At 48.8% G+C, this 12,083-nt stretch overlaps 1 protein-coding gene across 6 annotated transcripts in view; it reads left to right on the top strand.

Annotated features, from left to right (window-relative positions):
• CRTC1 (CREB regulated transcription coactivator 1) overlaps nucleotides 1-12,083 on the top strand; it is a 40,548-nt gene that overhangs the window by 24,630 nt on the left and 3,835 nt on the right. For 2 of the 6 annotated variants that reach the window (XM_057385818.1, XM_057385815.1), the window contains 7 exons: nucleotides 874-959; nucleotides 1,334-1,377; nucleotides 1,659-1,879; nucleotides 3,780-3,913; nucleotides 4,612-4,863; nucleotides 6,804-6,905; nucleotides 10,857-10,943. In XM_057385818.1, coding sequence (XP_057241801.1) covers nucleotides 874-959; nucleotides 1,334-1,377; nucleotides 1,659-1,879; nucleotides 3,780-3,913; nucleotides 4,612-4,863; nucleotides 6,804-6,905; nucleotides 10,857-10,943 — 926 coding nt within the window. Of the gene's footprint in view, nucleotides 1-873; nucleotides 960-1,333; nucleotides 1,378-1,658; nucleotides 1,880-3,776; nucleotides 3,914-4,611; nucleotides 4,864-6,803; nucleotides 6,906-10,856; nucleotides 10,944-12,083 lie in introns of all 6 variants that reach the window. The other 4 variants (XM_057385817.1, XM_057385814.1, XM_057385819.1 and 1 more) reach the window with 3 other exon arrangements.

Here is a 12,083-nt window from a genome sequence, read left to right as displayed (position 1 = left end):
GAGCAGCTCCCACAGCCCCAGAGCAGTTCTGGAGCAGCTCCCACAGTTCCTGGAGCAGCTGCAGCTCCCAAATCTGTGGTGCCCTCTGCTGGGCCCTGAGCCCTGAGCTCGGCTGGCAYTGCCCATCCTGAAGGGTTTKATCAGCCTTGGCATTYCTGATCYTGAGGARAACTCCCMRRTTTAATCCTTGAACACACACGGAGATGGTGAACTCAAGCACAGAGATGGTGAGCTCACAGCACAGCCTTGCACACCCCTGTGCTGTCCTGCAGCTCCTCCAKGTGCTCCTGGGGCTGGAAAACCTTGGGAAATGGTCACCCTGACCAGGATTCCATAAATAGGGCTTTACAGGCAGTGCTGCTGTGCATTCAACTCTCGTTCTCTGGGCTGTTTTTGTTCCTTTGTCACCTTGCAGTGGTTTCGGAACAAAGAAATATCCGTGGGTTGTGGAGAATTCACATCTCTGTGGTGTTTCTCCATCCCAGGGGAGGTGGATTGGATTTTCCCCAATGGAATTGTCCCCTTTTGATGTTCAGGGTGTCCAAGACTTGTGGGAAATGCAAAAGATGGCAAAAAACAGGACGCAATAATAACAATAAATAATAATAAATAAACCCTCCCTTTGACACCTAAGCAGAATAAATTGGAAGCCAGAAGAGTTTTAAGTATTATTTGGGTGTTGTTTTCAAAGTTGGTAATGATTGATTAATTAAATAAATATAATTTCAATCTGGTTTCTGGAACCTTTGGTTTTTTTAACAGAGTGCAACTGTTTCATCCTCCTTAATAATTTCGACTTAAGATTTTTCCAGTGGTTAAACTGAATATTATTGATTATTAATGGTTTGATTTCTCTTAATCTGCTTTTTTCAGTTTTGTTGCTGACTGTCCCTGGAATGGAAGAAACCACCTCTGATGCAGACAAAACCCTCTCTAAGCAGGGCTGGGACACTAAAAAGGTGGGGATTGTACATTCCAGAGTGTAGAAAGTTAATTTCCTAAACATACTTAGATAAATGAATSCTTTAATTACTGTCAGTATTAAACYCCTTGAAGAGATTGGAGAGGAAATGCTGTGTTTGGAAAACAAATCATAAACATCAGGTTAGAAAGGCATTTTGTGTTGAGTATGAATGCACAGGCTTGGTTATATGAGGAGAAACTCTAAATTTGAGATTTGTTGGGTCAATAAAGCAAAAAAAAATATAAATATCTTTTGAAGAGCTCTCAGATCTTCCATAGAAATGATTAAATTAAAGTTATTAATTGAATCTCCTAGGCAATACCCTCCAGCAGCATTTTTGCTTTTAAATCTCTCTTCCTTCTATTTCAGACTGGGTCATCGAGACCTAAATCCTGTGAAGTTCCAGGAATCAAGTAAGTTTTCAGCAATTTTTATTTTAAGAGCAGTCWGATATTGAAGAAAAAATGTTGTGTGTGGAATCTCCATGAATTTCCTCTTGCTTTGGAATTTTCTGGAAAGCCTTTAGAGGCTTGAGCTCCAAACCCTCTGGACCCAAACCCTCCAAAACCTCCAAAACTTCAATATCCATCCAAAATACCTTCTGTACAGAATTTTCTTGTTCAATACATTTAAAAAGCTCTGTCCAGGYTGAAATTCCAGTGCAATTGAGGCATTTTTTYCCTCCCAAAYGCAGCATTTTCCCATCAGCCGACCAGGAGAACACTACAGCGCTGATTCCTGCCACGCACAACACGGGCGGCTCCCTGCCWGACCTGACCAACATCCACTTCCCCTCGCCCCTCCCCACGCCCCTGGACCCCGAGGAATCCACATTCCCAGCCCTGAGCAGCTCCAACAGCACGGGCAACCTCGCTGCCAACCTGACCCACCTGGGCATCAGCACTGCCAGCCAGGGTGAGCTCCCCAAAACCGCGGTTTTATTGAGCTTTAGTGTTGGGGGTTTCCTTTCAAACAGGCTTGATGTGTGCAAAAAAAAATGGGAAAGCTGTGTTTATCTCATGTATATCTGCTTTTTTGGGATTTGTTTGGGATTTTCTTAATGTTTATTTACTTATTTATTAATGTCCAAGACTGGAGTTCCTCTCTTGGAATTCCTTGTCCTGAGCAGCCCCAACRTCCCTTGTGTTMTGGGASTRTCTCCWGCAGACCTTCTGTTCCCATTTCTTTATTCTTTTTAATATGAGGATCCTTTTGGAGTCTGTCATTGATTAATATTGTAATTATTGATTGCTATTTTTAATCCATTTCACTGCTTTACACTCAAATAATTATGAAGAAGGTTGTTTTTTTTTATTACCAGTGACAGTTGATTCCTAGAATAGAAATGAGGTGTTGTATCCAAAAATACAAATTTATTTCCTGTGCTGGGCAGGATTCCCTTTCCCACTTCTCCTGTATTTGGGAAAAGGAAATTATTGCAGTCAGGATGATGTGGCTGAGCAGGTGAGTTTGGGAAGCAAGGAAGGGATTGAACCATTTGAAGACACAGTGGGGCAGCACTTTGAGCATCCTTGGAAGAGATTCTTGATCTCCAAAGTTTCAGGGATGGGCTTAGAAATTAGAATTTAGAACCCAGTGGGTCTCCACGTTTTTTTCCCATAATAAGCAAATCAAATGGTATAAACCCAAAGTGGTGAGGCTGTAACTGCTTTGAAAACATTCCCTGATCTGTCAAAGACAGAACAAATTAAAGATGCACTCCCTGATGGTGTTCCTTTGTGTGTCTGGAGTTCACCCCACAGTTTGTCCATTGCCCCAGTCAGTGTTTGGTGCTTCTTAAACTGCTTTTTCCAGCCTTTCCTTGCTGCTCCTTAGCAGGAAAGCCCCATGAAGGTTTCTGGTGCTCAGGAATGGCACAGGATYGCAGTTTGTGCCTCGGCAGCCCCAGGAGGGGTGGCAGTGCCACCCTGTGCCATGTCCCCACTGTTTGTGCTGGGGGTGCGGGTCCCTGTCACCATCCCAGGAGCGATGCCAGCCTGGCCCGAGCCCCTTTGCCCGCTGGCTCCTTGGCAGCCTGGCCTTCCTGGCTCCCTGGCTCCCTGCCTGGCAGCCCTGAGCCCTTGCCAAGTGCCTGGAGCTCGCAGGCTCCTGTGAATTCCTGCTTCTGGCAGCTCCGGGAGAACAGCTCTCACTCCTTGGCCTCAGATCACTTCCCGGGGTGCCTGGGTTCTCTGGGGTGAAGCACAGTGGAGGGGAGCTTTCTAAACTCACAGATTTTTGGCTTGATCTGAACAAAATGCCAATATTTGGGTTGTTTATCCCTGTCCCCTGCTGGGCCGTGGCTCTTGGGAGTGTGGTGGATATTTCCTGCGCTGCTGCGCCATTGAAAATGGAGCTCTTCCTGCGTAACCAGTTTGGTTTCTGCTGTTCCCATCAAAGAGGTGTTTGCTTTTCCAGTAGCTCCAGTGCCCTGTGATAAGCCTGGTTATCTCATTCCCAGAGTGGGAACCCAAACARAGAGAGCAGAAGCTGCTTTTGGCGGCCCGGCCAGCGCAGGTGTGTGAGGACGGTTCCTGTGGTGTGGGGACCTGCTGGGGCTGCTCTGCCCGTTCCAGTTCCATCCTGGGCACCAACCTCASCAACCGTGCTGGGCTTGAGCCAGCACAAACCACAGGGATCTTCCTCTCATSCTGATGCTCTTCACCCTGACAGAATTCATTACAAATCACCCAAGGAGCTCCTGCCCAACTGAGGCGCCTCTGCTCGTTGTTCCTGGTTTAGGGAACTCTTTGGGGTCACAGTGTCCCCGAGGTTTTGCTGTGCCCCTGCTGAAGGTTTCTGTTATTCCCAGCAGGAATGACGACGACGCCGGCCCCGTCCCAGCACCGCCAGCCCAGCGTCAGCCCCCTGTCCCTGGGCGCGGACACGCGGCGAGCGCAGCCCCAGCAAATGTCCCCCACGCTGTCCCCTCTCTCACCCATCACTCAGGTAGGAATTCATGGCCAATTCAAGGGTTCTCATCGCAGGCTCAGGCTGGAAGTTTGGCTCAAAGAGCCGTGGGCAGGGTTAGGTGGGGTTTTGGGAAGGAATTCCTCCCTGGGAGGGTGGGAAGGGGCTGGCACAGAGGAGCTGTGGCTCTCCCTGGATCCCTGGCAGTGCCCAAGGCCAGGCTGGACGGGGCTTGGGGCACCCTGATTTTGTGGAAAGTGTCTCTGCCCATGGGACAAGGTGAGCTTTAAGGTCCTTTCCAACCCCAAGGAATTTCAGCTCTTGTTCTGTAATTTCYTCCTTTAAAGGTGCTCCTGAATTCAGGGCCTTAAAAAGGGACAGGTTTGTAGAGTTCATAGATTTCACTTCCTCTTCTATAAGCTTGGCTCTGTGACTGCCCAGATTGGTGATTCCTGACCTCGAGGTTTCACAGTGTTGGTTTATACACTGGAGGTGATGCTGAGTSTTTGGAAATACAGAATCCAGGATGGTTTGGGTTGGAAGGGACCTGAAACCTCCCCCAGTTCCCCCCTGCCAGGGCAGGACCATCTTCCCTCGGAACAATTCTTCACTCCCTGAACCTTCAGGTGCCGTTTTTGGGACACAACCCAAGGCTGGCTCAGTGCTCCTGGTGTGGAGTGCTTGAGCCCCGAGGGAATTCCCTGCCAGCGTGGCTGACTCTGCTCCTTCTCTTGCAGGCCGTGGCYATGGATGCATTGTCCCTGGAGCAGCAGCTCCCCCCGTACCCTTTTTTCACCCAGACCAGCTCCCAGCAGCAGCAGCAGGCRCCGGTGGCCAGTTCCCTGCCCCAGCCCCCTCCTCTGCTGCAGAGCTCGGGGCTGCAGAGGGGTCCCCAGCTGCCCCCTCTGTCCGTCACGGTACCTTCCACCATCCCCCAGTCACCTCCAGGGAGCCAGAGCCAGCCCTCCATGGGAATAGACATCAACTCGGTGAGTGTGAGGAGCAGAGCTGGGGCTGGGCAGTGTGGGGGCACATCAGCCTGGAGGATTTTGGGGAGGCTGAAGTGAGCTCAGGATGGGTTTGGTTCAATCCACCTTTAAATGCTTCCTGACATTAAAGTTTGTCCCAGGTTTGATTAGACCCGGCTTAAATTACTGGGAGATTGTCAGGGTGTTCAGTGTCCCCCCAGCACCTTGTGTTACACACTGGGGGAGCTCCCAGAGCCTTGAGAAAGAATCCAGCTACAACGGGCAATTTCCAATCCAAATACCATCTGCAAAAGTTGTTTTCCAAAAGTTGTCAAGAACCAGCTATTTCCTGCACTTTCTCTGTGCAGAACCCGTTCACTTTAAGGAATTTTCAGGCACTGTTATGTTCCAGAATGGGATTTGTGGCTGCCTGCAGTGCCCAGAATGGCAGTGTATCTGTGAGGATTTATGGACAGATCCCTTTTCCTGCTTGTTTTACCGTGCTCAGTTAGGAAATGTTCTGTCCAAAGCAGGGATCCCAGGCAGTCAGGGAGGGATGTCCCAGCTCCTCCTGCTCCTTCTGCCCCGTGGAGGGTCCTGCTTGTCCCACCCGTGGTGTCCTGGCAGTGCTGCAGTGACAGCAATGAGGTTGGGAATGAGAACAAATCATTTCTATTGATCTGCACTCGATTGTGGATGAAATTTTAAACAGTTGGGGCTCCTTGAGAGCAGCTGCTTCCCTTCCAGGATGGGAAGGGGAAGAGGGAAGGACAGTCCAGCAGTGGAAAGGATCCCACCCCACTCAAAATGTGTCCCTGTTTTGATTCTAATCCTCATGTAGCACCAGTACAGACAATTCTGATCTCATCCTTTGCTTTCTGTGTTGCTTTCCTCATCCTAAACCTCTTTATGACCTGAACTTCTAGGCTGCTGTGCTTATCTTCTCCAGCAAAACTGAAGTAATTCCTAAATAAACAAATTTAAAGCCACTTTATCAAAAAGCCTTTGGAGCTGTCACAGCCTYGCTGGCAACTTCTGCACAGGTCCTGTGAAGCAGAATTGAAAWTTCATTTGGGTGGCTGCTGACAGGGTCTAAGTGGCAATGCAGAGCAAAAGGGGAAATTTTCTTGGGATTTACAGAATTTTTGGTCAGAAATTGATAGTACAGCRTTCTCCACGCTGCAAATCTGATTAAATTCACTGGATTGCAGGTTTTCCTCAATCACCCCTTTATTTCTAAAGGAAGTAGAATGAGAAGAGCTGGGCTATTCTTTGTTTTAATAGTGCAACATTACTTAAATACCATTAATATTATTATTTTTTTCCAAAGCAAGATTCTTTATGAAGGAAAAAAGAGTTAAAGCTTTGAAAAAAAAAAAACTTCTCAAGACACCTGAGAAGAATGTAAAAATCACAGCTGTAAACCTGCAGAGCACAGTGAGAGTTCCCAGAGGGAATTCTGTTCCTTATCCAGTGAKTCTGGGGAGATCCCAGCCTGTGTGGGGACAGATTTACAGCCCAGGTTTATCAGACAATGTTATCAGCTGCACCTCAGTGCTGATAACACAGCTGGAGGCAGAGCAGGATCCCAGAGCAGCATAAACCCAGATGTGGGGCTGGCACTTGAACTGAAGCATGAATGACATTCTTTTTGAATTATTCCCAGCTTCCAAGGCTTCTTTGCCCTAAATCCTTGGCTGACCTGATTTTTTTTTAATTTTTTTTTGATGTTTTGAGTTGAGCAAACAGAGCCGGCAGGAAACGCTCCCAGTTGTTCCTGTCCCCGCTCTGGGCAGACCCTGCCACGCTGGCCCGGAGCTGTCCCATGTTTGCCATCACTCCCAGGAGCCTGTGTTCCCTGACAGAGGGTGAAGAGGATGCTTTGTGCCAGCTCCATCCCTCAGGAGCTGGTGTTTGCAGCTCCCTCAATGCCGTGGTGTTTATTCTGTGTTGTTCTGTAGGCCTCCCTCCAGCAGTACCGCAGTAATGCTGGCTCCCCAGCCAACCAGTCTCCCACCTCTCCTGTCTCCAATCAAGGCTTCTCTCCTGGCAGCTCCCCTCAAGTAAGGGACTCTGTGCTTCCACAGGCCTTGCTTCTCGTGTGTGTTCTGAGCTGGGCTCTCCATCACTGCCCGTGCTTGTCTYGCTGTCACTCCCTGTGTGCCTCATGCGTCACCGATGTCCCATCTCGGCCGCCTTTCCATCGCTCCCTTAGCTTTCAGGAGCTGCTGAATTGCCTTTGTAGGGGATCCCAGAGCCAGGCTGCTCCTGGAGCACTGCCTGCTGKGGGTTTGGTGGGCAGCACCTCCAGRTARAACCMTTTCAATTCCYGGGATCTGGGGGAACKGATGGGTGTGAAGTTGGGAGGGCAAGAAAGACGGGAATTTCAGTGCCTCCTGAGTATTTCAATATTTACACTAAATATCCCARACTTACTTAGATCAGGATCTTTTTTATGTGGGAACACACCCTGTGAGAGAAAACACTGGAGCAAATGCTCTTAAAATGAGCAGCTTGTGGCTGGCAGGGAATGTGCTCCCAGCACCCGTGTGTGCCAGCTGCTTTTCCTTCTCTGGGTGTATCTGCTCACACATCCACATGTCCTGGATGGAAATCACAACTTGGGAGAGTCTGTGATCCTCTGAACGGGGATTTCTACCTGCCAGCAGTAAAAAATTAAAAAGGACCAGACTTTGAGGGCGCCCCAGTGTAGGGAAATGCATTTTCARTGCCTGATGCTGCTGAAGGAGCCCCAGCTGGCTGCTCTGTGGAATCCCACCTGGAGAAAAGAAGTGCAGGGAATTCTCCCAGAGCATCACAAGAGTCTGAAAATCCATTTTGTGTTTTGTCACTGAAYGTTGGAGGCTGTAAGGAGGATCCTTTCTAAGCACTGCCCCTGCACGGTTCCAGGTTTCATTCATTTGCCAGATCATGTAGGCTCGGCCCAGGTCCGAGGGGCAGGAATTGGCTGGATTTCCTCAACCCTGGCTTTAACCTCTCTCTTGTGCCTGCTCCTGTGAGCTCTGCTGTGCTCTGTGTGCCTCCAGAAACCAGCACTGTCCCCTCGAGCAGAGCTTGCTGTAAACTCTCAGTTCTCACTGGGCAGCACGTCCAGATTTGGTTTTTATGTTGATTTTTCCCCCTTTGATTTCTCGATAACTCTGGCTTGGGTTTGTCCCCAGRCTCGTCCCTGCTGGTCAGTGCAGAGTGCAGCAAGTGGAGCACCCACTGGGCTCTGATTTTTCCTGCTGGTTTTATCCTGTAAAACCTTTCTTAGGATTTGGTTTTTTCAAGAGGGACACCACAACTCTGGGTGGAAGGCAGAGGATTTATTAATTCTGCTCTCTGTAGTATTGGCCTCTTAAATACCCACAGAATTCCTTATTTTTGCTCAATTAAAACCGAGGTGGATTAGCTGCTTCCAGGAATGTTCTGGTAGCTGGAAGTGGTCACAAATATGAAATGTGGAGAGAAGGAAAACCAGTTTGGAGGGGAAATTGGGGTTGGTTGTGAAGATGGGGCAGCTCCCAGGCAGCAGAATCCCTGAATCTGCCCAGAGATGCCTCCAGCAGCAGGATATTCCTTGGWGGAGCAGTCAGGCCCTGCTGGGCGGGATGCAGGGGTGGCACTGTCTCTCCTGGCTTTGGGTTTGATGCTCTGAGTGACAAAGGACATTCCCTAAACCCCACACCAGGGCTTTGCTTTGTGTCCCCACGGTTCATCCACCTCTTCTCCATTCTCCCCTGTCCCAGCCGTGTGTGTGTCCCCCAGCCCCGGGGTGGGAGAGCTCTGCCTGCCCCCAGCTCTGTGTCTGCATGGCTTCCACCCCGTGCCTTGTGCTCCCTGCTCACCCCTGCATCCTGTCACACTCCAATATTCCTGCTCCAGTGCCTCTCACCTGGAGAACCTGGTAGGTATTTTTAGTTGGCTCATTCCAGCCAGGGATTGGTGCTTTGGGGTTGGTTTTTTCTCCAGTCTCTTCGTGAACCCCAGAAGATGCTCTGGGGACAAACCAGGCCCATCCAGCGGTTCTGGAGATGGTGTTTGCATGATGGTGGTCCTGGAGATGAAATAATCCTTTGATAAATTATCCTGAGGCTCTGAAGTGTTGCAGGAATGGCACTTCCAGCGGGTTTCCTTCGGGAATTTTGGTGCTTGCAGCTGTAGGAACCAGAGCATTTCATGGGAGGAGCAAACCCAGGCTGGGTTTTGGTGGGAGGCACCAACCTGGGCTTGCACAAACACTCTCTGCTCTCCTGTTGATTATTTCTCGTGTTCTCCAGTTTTTGGGATGGGAACAATGCTTAATGAAATGCAAAGGTTTTAGGGATTGTCCTCATTTTGGGAATTGTCCTTTCATTCCCATTCTGTGGAACTCTGATAGGAGTTAAAGGGAAAAATACCTCGATCCTCTTTGGAGCTGTTGGACAGAAATTGGATTTTAGTGCTGGTTTTGCTTCCCATGGAGTCTGTGCCATTCCAAAATTGGAATTTATTGTTAGAAATGGTCATAAACCATAGGCTGGATTTGATTTAGGTTGGAATCAGTGATCTCAGAGGTCTTTTCCAACCCGATTGATCCTGTGATCACTCAGTGCTGTTCCTTCCACTCCTGGGATTCATTTTCCTTTGTGGAGCTGAGCTTGGCTGCTCCTGTTCCCGTGGCTTGAGCGAGCTCTGGGTTCTGCCCTCAGCCTTTCCAGGAGCAGCAGTTGGGGCAGGTTGGATAATGTGGGGTTGGAGTGGGGTTGGGGTAGTTGATCAAAGCGTGGTGGGGGCAGCAGATCAGATCAGATCMSATCTCAGTGGTTAAAAACCCCCAGATTTTCCTTCCAATTGCTCTGAGTCGTGCTGTGCTTCTCTCTTATCCGTGGCTCCTGTTTGTAAATCCCGGTTTTCCGGGAGCAGCCTGTGGGGTTCTGTGGTGTCCCCGTGGCCGGTGCGGGGTCCGGGCGATTCCCAGTGCTCCCGGTGGATCCTTCGGCTCCTGAGGGATTGCACCTGCTCTCTGAGGGTTCTGTGGGATTCCTGAGGGCTCTGTGGGATTCCTGAGGGCTCTCTTGGGATCCTCTGGGATCCTCTGGGCCCTGTGGGATTCCATCTGCTCTGTGAGGGCCCTGTGGGATTCCTGAGGGCTCTGAGGGATTCCACCTGCTCTGTGAGGGCTCTGTGGGATTCCTGCCTGCTCTGTGAGGGCCTTGGGGAATTGTGAGGGCTCTGTGGGACTCCTGCCTGCTCTGTTGGGGTCCTCTGGGATCCTCTGGGCTGTGTGGGATTCCCACCAGCTCTGTGAGTGCTCCGGGGAATCCTGAGGGCCCTGTGGTATTCCTGCCTGCTCCCTGTGGATTCTCTGGGATTCTTTGAGGTCCTCTGGGCTCTGTGGGATTCGCGCCTGCTCCGTGAGGGCCCTGAGGAATTGTGAGGGCTCTGTGGGATTCTTGCCTGCTCTGTTGGGATCCATTGGGATCCTCTGGGATTCTCTGGGCTCTGTGGGATTCTGCCTTCTCTGTGAGGGGAATCCTGAGGGCTCTGTGGGATTCCCACCTTCTCCATGAGGGCTCTGGGGAATCCTGAGGGCTCTGTGGGATTCCTGCCTTTTCTGTGAGGGTCCTGAGGAAATGTGGGCCCTGAGGGCTCTGTGGGATTCCTGAAGGCTGTGTGGGATTCCCGCCAGCTCCCTGAGGATCCTCTGGGCCCCAGGCGGTTCCCTCTCACTCCGTGAGGGCTCCGGGCAGTTCCCGCCCGCCGGGTGCGGATTTCTCCGGAATTGCTGTATTTCTCCAGAATTGCTGTATTTCTCCAGAATTGCTGTATTTCTCCGGAGTTGCCGGATTTCTCCGGAATTGCCGGATTTCTCCGGAATTGCTGTATTTCTCTGGAGTTGCCAGATTTCTCCAGAATTACTGTATTTCTCCGGAATCGCTGCATTTCTCCGGATTTCTCCGGAATCGCCGGTGCCGGGGGAGAGCCGGAATGGAGGATTTTGCACCATAAAGCCTCTGTTTTGTTTTCAGCATTCTTCCATGCTGGGCAGTGTTTTTGGGGACTCCTATTATGAGCAGCAGATGACAGCTAGGCAGGCTAATGCCCTCTCCCACCAGGTGAGCAAATTCATCTCGGGCCTGCCTCGGCCTCTCCCACGGCAAATTAATTCCAATTAATTCTTGATTAATTTTCTGTCACGTCCCCGTTTTGTCCATGTTGAGTTTTCCTTCTTTTTGTTTGTCTTCCTCAGTTCCTTGTTCCGTTTGGTTTCCCACCCCACCTTTCACTCTTTGTCCCTCCCCATCCCACACAGGTGTTTCAGGTGTTCTGCCAAAAAAAAAGGAAAGGAAAATTAATTAAAAAAATCCTAATAATGAAGCTTTTTTAAATTAAAAGATAGCAGGCAACTGTGAAAAGGAGCAAAAAGAAAATTTTCAAGCGATGAAAGCCGGCTCAAAAAAGGAAAAATAAGGAAGTTTGCAAGAGGAAAAATAGTGAGGATTTTAAAATGGAAATCTGGTTTAAAAGGGAAGGATAAGGAGAAGAAAATTTTAAAATAATGAAAAATCTTAAAAGGAAAAAGAGTGAAATATGAAAGGAAAAATACTGAAATTTTAAATAATGAAATTTTATTTTAAAGAGGATAAAAAATGAAAATGAATTCCCAAAATAATTAAATTTTAAAAAAAATTTTATACAGGAAAACAATGCACTTGGATTTTAAAATGACAAAAGTCTTTAAAATATTGAAAAAATCTGACTAAATTTAAGATACCACAAATTTTTAAAATTAAACATCATGGAAATTCTTAAGAAATTAAAATAATTAAATATTTCAAGCTTCACATTTCAGTTAGTTACAATTGGGAAGGATTCCCTTGTAGGTGATGACAGTATTGATTCCACAATTTGGGAATAACCCATGCCTGGTGCAGAACCTCCCTTGGTGTGGCCAACCAGAGCATGGATTCATGAAATTATGGAATACTTAAACTCCTGAGAGGGAATTCTGATGGGCAGAGACCTCAGGGACAGCCTGAATTCCCTTTTTTTTCCTTTAAAAACTCCCTTTTCTTTGGTTCTCCCGATTGCCCACGCCCCAGTTTGATTTGTGCATCCCTCATCCCCCTCCTCCAAATTCGGCAGGAATTGTCCCGGACAGGGACAGGACAAAAGCCCCTCGATTGAGCAAGGAAAGCTACAGATGAATTTGTTTGCAAGGAAAGCTGCAGATGAATTTGTTTGCAAGGAAAGCT

This window comes from Malurus melanocephalus, unplaced genomic scaffold (genome assembly GCF_030028575.1).
Source record: "Malurus melanocephalus ecotype Western Australia unplaced genomic scaffold, MMel_1.1 scaffold_876, whole genome shotgun sequence".
NCBI lineage: Eukaryota > Metazoa > Chordata > Aves > Passeriformes > Maluridae > Malurus > Malurus melanocephalus.
This window is presented reverse-complemented; position numbering and strand designations above follow the sequence as displayed.